Source organism: Oryza sativa, chromosome 10 (assembly GCF_034140825.1).
Source record: "Oryza sativa Japonica Group chromosome 10, ASM3414082v1".
NCBI lineage: Eukaryota > Viridiplantae > Streptophyta > Magnoliopsida > Poales > Poaceae > Oryza > Oryza sativa.
Genome location: NC_089044.1, coordinates 15,342,244 through 15,348,243, shown reverse-complemented (window position 1 = coordinate 15,348,243; position 6,000 = coordinate 15,342,244). Strand labels below are relative to the sequence as shown.

Sequence of the window (6,000 nt, the reverse complement as noted above, 5' to 3'; positions counted from 1 at the left end):
TCTGAAATATAAAACCAGCTAAGCTGGCAAAGGTTTTAAAAAAAATAAACCAGGGGATTTATTGCTCGAAATTCGATCGGTTGCTTCAAAATCCAATAGGAAAGTGTGGAATAATATGGAAAAGAATATTCAATACTCCATCCATTTCACAATGTAAGTCATTCTAGCATATCACATATTCATATTGATGCTAATGAATATAGACATATATATGAATTATGCTAGAATGACTTACATTGTGAAACGGAGGAAGTATCATTTTTTGTAAAAAAAAAAATCGTGTACGTATGCCACTTAGTTCTACAAAAACTTTCCACTCAAAAAAAAAAGTTTTACAAAAACCATAGTATTAATAGTTGTTTTTAAATTTTCCAGTATTTTTTCAGAAAAAATGACAGGAACAGTATTTTTCAATTCGATCTGAATATAGGATTTTGTCCCAAAAAACCTTAAATTTCTAATCGAGATTGAGATGTCAATATCTTACGAAAACCAGTAAGTTTTGGCCGAGAATGTAAATGCATGACCAACAGAATCTCAAAATACTAATCCCAAAATTGAGGATTTCTAATAAATCAAATCCAACAGTTGCCATGCTCAGATGCTGAATGCTTTCGCGGTTGCCCCACAGCCAACATGAATTGAATAGTGCCACATTCACTGTGCGCAGCCCCTGTAGACGGCCTGTCGAACGATCCCTTAGAATTCCCAGCTTCAGTTTTTTTAGTTCTGCACATTAGGAGAGTCTACGTTCTCAATCCGTGCGTAAAGATTATGTTAGTAGATTTTCAAGATGGGATTTTAAAGATGGACTATCTCGGTGAGGGAAGGGTATTATCATACTTTAAATTTCCATTACAGATTTCCTAAAATAAGATTTAGGGGATTAAATTTTGGATATCTCTCTGGTCAAACCCTTAAACCCCGTAGTTACCTTTCTTAATGCGCTAAATATAATTTGGATCGAAATGGTACTAAACACGGTTGTATGAAATGGTAAATAAAATACACACGGTAAATTTACCTCTAGTTACTTCTCTTGGTTACCTTCCCTCCCAATTACTAACCTTATTCTGTTCAACAATTTCTATTTTTAACTCACAAACGGTTGATCTTTGTAACAGACATAGTAATAATAGTGGAGGTTATTTCCATTACAGATTTCCTCGCAGCTTCTTGGTAGCTTCTGTTAAACCGTGATATATATAGGGGGCATATAGGAATCCATCCTTCCACCACCAATTAAATTCAGTTTCGCACCAATTCAGCAAATCCTTGGACCATTTTCTTTGAGAGTAATCGCTTGTGTTTCTCGAAATTGTGAGTAGTTTGATCCATTCATCTTTGTTGGTCGCTTGATTCGGCAGCGCCTGATCGATCAGGATCGGGTACTGGATGGAGTGCGCTGACTACTTCATCGGCTCCGGGCGGCGGTGCTCGCCGTCGACGTCGACGTCGACGTCGAGAGAGGCGTGGAGGCCGGAGAAGCAATGGCGGAAAGCCACCAACGTCATCAGGGGGTGTCATAGGCTTCTGCGCCTCGGCGTCCTCTCCGCCGCCGCCGGCATCATGCGCCGGAACCCCTCCTATGTCGAGATCAAAGTGCACGACGAAGGCGAGCTGGACGTCTCATCCGGCGGCGACGGCGAGGCACCCGTGGCGTTCACTGTCGCCGCAGATGATGAGTCGTTCAAGGGACTCGTCAAGAACAAGCGGGAGGACTGCTTCCGCCTTCTGGGCGGCGGCGCCGGCGTCGCGGCGGTGCTGGCGTCCGGCGCGGAGCGCGGCATCCGCGGCGACGATGCCGACGTGGCGCGCCGCAAGAAGGCGTTCGGATCGAACACCTACCCGAAGCCCAAGCCCAAGGGGTTCTTCCGCCACGTGTGGGACGCGCTCGCCGACGTCTTCCTCATCGTGCTCCTCGTCTGCGCCGCCGTCTCCCTCGCCTTCGGCATCAAGGAGCACGGCATCAAGGACGGCTGGTACGACGGCGTCAGCATCTTCCTCGCCGTGTTCCTCGTCGCCGCGGTCTCCGCCGTCAGCAACCACAGCCAGGGCAAGCGGTTCGACAAGCTGGCACGGGAGTCCGAGAACATCATGGTCAGCGTCGTCCGCGCCGCGCGGCGCCAGGAGGTGTCCATATTCGACGTCGTCGTCGGCGACGTGGTGGTGCTCAAGATCGGCGACGTCGTCCCCGCCGACGGCGTGTTCCTGGACGGCCACGCGCTGCAGGTCGACGAGTCGAGCATGACCGGCGAGCCGCACCCCGTCGAGGTCGACGCCGTCAAGAGCCCCTTCCTCGCCTCCGGCGTCAAGGTGGTCGACGGCTACGGCAAGATGGTGGTCACCGCCGTCGGGACGGACACGGCGTGGGGCGAGATGATGCGCACCATCACCAGGGAGAACACCGACCCGACGCCGCTCCAGGAGCGCCTCGAGGGGCTCACCTCCAGCATCGGCAAGGTCGGCATCGCCGTCGCGGTGCTCGTCTTCGCCGTGCTCACGGCGAGGCACTTCACCGGCAGCACCAGGGACGAGCAGGGCAACGCGCTGTTCGACAAGAGGAATGTCACCTTCAACGCCGTGTTCAGCGGCCTCGTCGGCATCTTCCAGCAAGCCGTCACCATCATCGTCGTCGCCATCCCCGAGGGCCTCCCGCTCGCCGTGACATTGACGCTGGCCTTCTCCATGAAGAGGATGGTGAGGGAGAACGCGCTGGTGCGGCGGCTGTCGGCGTGCGAGACGATGGGCTCGGTCACCGCCATCTGCACCGACAAGACCGGGACGCTGACGCTGAACCAGATGAAGGTGACGGAGTTCTGGGTCGGCGCCGACCGGCCAAGATCCGCCGCGGCGGTGAACGGCGGCGTCGTGAGGTTGCTCTGCCAGGGCGCCGGGCTGAACACCACGGGCAGCGTGTACAAGCCGGACAACGTGTCGCCGCCGGAGATCACCGGCAGCCCGACGGAGAAGGCGCTGCTGTCGTGGGCGGTGGAGGAGCTCCCCATGGACGCCGACGCGCTCAAGAGGAAATGCAAGGTGGTGCGCGTCGAGGCGTTCAACTCCGACAAGAAGCGCAGCGGCGTGATGCTCCGCGACGCCGCCACCGGCGCGGTGACCGCGCACTGGAAAGGCGCCGCCGAGATGGTGCTCGCGAGGTGCACCGTGTACGTCGGCGCAGACGGCGCCGCGCGCGAGCTCGGCGTGGAGCAGAGGAGGAAGCTCGAGCAGGTGATCAACGACATGGCGGCGGCGAGCCTCCGCTGCATCGCGTTCGCCTACAAGCAAGTCGTCGACGGCGGCGACAGCGACAACGCCAAGATCGACGACGAGGGGCTGACATTGCTGGGCTTCGTCGGACTGAAAGACCCGTGCAGACCAGAGGTAAAATCCGCCATCGAAGCTTGCACCAAAGCAGGCATCGCCGTCAAGATGGTCACCGGCGACAACGTCCTCACGGCTCGCGCCATCGCCAAGGAATGCGGCATCATCTCCGGCAACGACGACGACGCCGCCGGCGTCGTGATCGAGGGGCACGAGTTCCGCGCCATGTCGGAGCAGGAGCAGCTCGCCATCGTCGACAACATCCGCGTCATGGCGCGGTCGCTGCCACTCGACAAGCTGGTGCTCGTCCAGCGCCTGAAGCAGAAGGGCCACGTGGTGGCCGTCACCGGCGACGGCACGAACGACGCGCCGGCGCTGAAAGAAGCCGACGTGGGCCTCTCCATGGGAGTCCAGGGCACCGAGGTCGCCAAGGAGAGCTCCGACATCGTCATCCTCAACGACAACTTCGACACGGTGGTGACGGCGACGCGGTGGGGCCGCTGCGTGTACAACAACATCCAGAAGTTCATCCAGTTCCAGCTCACCGTCAACGTCGCGGCGCTCGTCATCAACTTCGTGTCGGCGGTGACCACGGGCAGGATGCCGCTGACCACGGTGCAGCTGCTGTGGGTGAACCTGATCATGGACACCATGGGCGCGCTGGCGCTCGCCACGGACACGCCGACGGCGGGGCTGATGCGCCGCCCGCCCATCGGCCGCGCGGCGCCGCTGATCAGCAACGCCATGTGGCGCAACCTGGCGGCGCAGGCGGCGTACCAGGTGGCCGTGCTGCTGGCGCTCCAGTACCGCGGCTTCGGCGGCGCCGGCGCCGGCGAGAGGGCGAACGGGACGATGATCTTCAACGCGTTCGTGCTGTGCCAGGTGTTCAACGAGTTCAACGCGAGGGAGATCGAGAGGAGGAACGTGTTCGCCGGCGTGCACCGGAACAGGATGTTCCTGGGCATCGTCGCCGTCACGGTGGCGCTGCAGGTGGTGATGGTGGAGTTGCTGACCAAGTTCGCCGGAACGGAGAGGCTGGGGTGGGGGCAGTGGGGCGCCTGCGTCGGCATTGCCGCCGTGTCGTGGCCCATCGGGTGGGCCGTCAAGTGCATCCCGGTGCCGGAGCGGCCGTTCCACGAGATCATCACGGCGAGGAGGAGGAGGAGAAGATCGACATAACTATCAACGCTTACCACTGTTCATATTTTCGGATTTTTGTCGGTAGCTTAGGCCATTCTTTTGGAGATATTATACCATCTTGTTATTTGCCATATATAATATGATATATGATTTGTTTGGTTCATCAATATTACTCATATCTTTTCTCTTTTAGGTCTTGTCCGTCTAATCTCTCGCCTAATCCCTTTCTCATAGGAGTTATTAAACGAACAAGGCTTTACGATATGCCATTTGCCATTTTGTCATCAGGCGTGACAACTGACAATACTCAGATTTGTGACACAGAATTTCATAAAGGACAAGGCGCGTGCGTGCGGCTACGTGTATCTCACGATGCATAATGATAATAAGTTGGGATTTGCTCTATCTCTTCCATGATCTGAAAAATGCAGAATTATGTGAATGCAACCCTAACCTCAAAGTGCAGATATGTGCTCTGTCAAATGATTTAGGCCGAGTTTAGTTCCAAACTTTTTATTCAAACTCCCAACTTTTCTATTACATCAAAACTTTCATACACACACAAACTTTCGATTTTTCCGTCACATCGTTCCAATTTCAATCAAACTTCTAATTTTGGTGTGAACTAAACACACAGGCCGGCCTCTGAATATCTGATTCAGATGGAAACCTGAATTTCAAACAGGCTAGCAGCATGCATCAAGTAAGTGTTTTTGGCAGTCGTTGTCAGAACCAAGAAACTTTGGTTGTTGCAAACTCCGAATTCTTGTTGTCACTCATAAATAACGATTCTTCCCAATGTTCGGCAGGAGATGAGGATCGGATAGTTAGGTATCGTAAGTTGTGATGAGTCACAAAAGATAGTTTGCTCCAGATGCTGAGCGCAAGGACCAGGTTATTTTTAGACTTGAACTCAGAAAGAATGTTACAGAATTTCCTGGACGTTTCCTTCAAAGAACTCTCCATTTCTGTCAGAATGGGTTTCGCCTTTTGTTCATATGGAATCAACTTATACCACACTGAAGAAACAATGGCTCGTGAATGTACTTACATTTTGTTCATATGGAATCAACTTTTTTTGAAAATTTTACAGCGTGCTGCTCCGTCTTTGCAAGTTTCAGTGCCACTTCTTTCTATCGCCAGTTGCAACACGTCAACAAAAAAGAGAGTAAATTGCACTTTCGTATATGTTGTAACAGGGTGTAAATGACATCCCCCACATAATATGATAAGAAACTTTTGTTCCCAAATGCGGTTCTTGCTGTCACTCAGTAACAACGTTTCTACCAAATGTTCGGCAGGAGAATCGGATCGTTAGGTATTGCAAGCTTGTGACTCAAAACATGGTTCATTCGGTCATTACATATGCTGATATGCTCAGCGCTGGGATCAGGTTGTTTCTATAGACCTGTTATACAAGAAAGAAAGTTAAGTGAATTTCCTGTATGTTTCTTCCAGAGAACTATCCTTTTCTGTGAGAATGGGGTTTCGCCTTTGCTTATACCAAACTAAAGAGACATTTGTTTGTGATTTTAC

The 6,000-nt window shown here is 52.7% G+C and overlaps 1 protein-coding gene across 1 annotated transcript; it reads left to right on the top strand.

The window, feature by feature from the left end:
* Positions 1–1,054: 1,054 nt before the first annotated feature.
* Positions 1,055–4,629, top strand: LOC4348639 (calcium-transporting ATPase 7, plasma membrane-type-like). The gene has a single exon (NM_001423035.1). It carries the CDS (start codon positions 1,396–1,398, stop codon positions 4,501–4,503), a length of 3,108 nt encoding a protein of 1,035 aa, NP_001409964.1. The 5' UTR covers positions 1,055–1,395; the 3' UTR covers positions 4,504–4,629.
* The last annotated feature ends 1,371 nt before the right edge of the window (positions 4,630–6,000 follow it).

What these genes read in the sequence shown, in the direction of transcription:
- LOC4348639 (NM_001423035.1), top strand. Translation starts at nt 1,396, where the DNA reads ATGGAGTGCGCTGACTACTTCATCGGCTCCGGGCGGCGGTGCTCGCCG.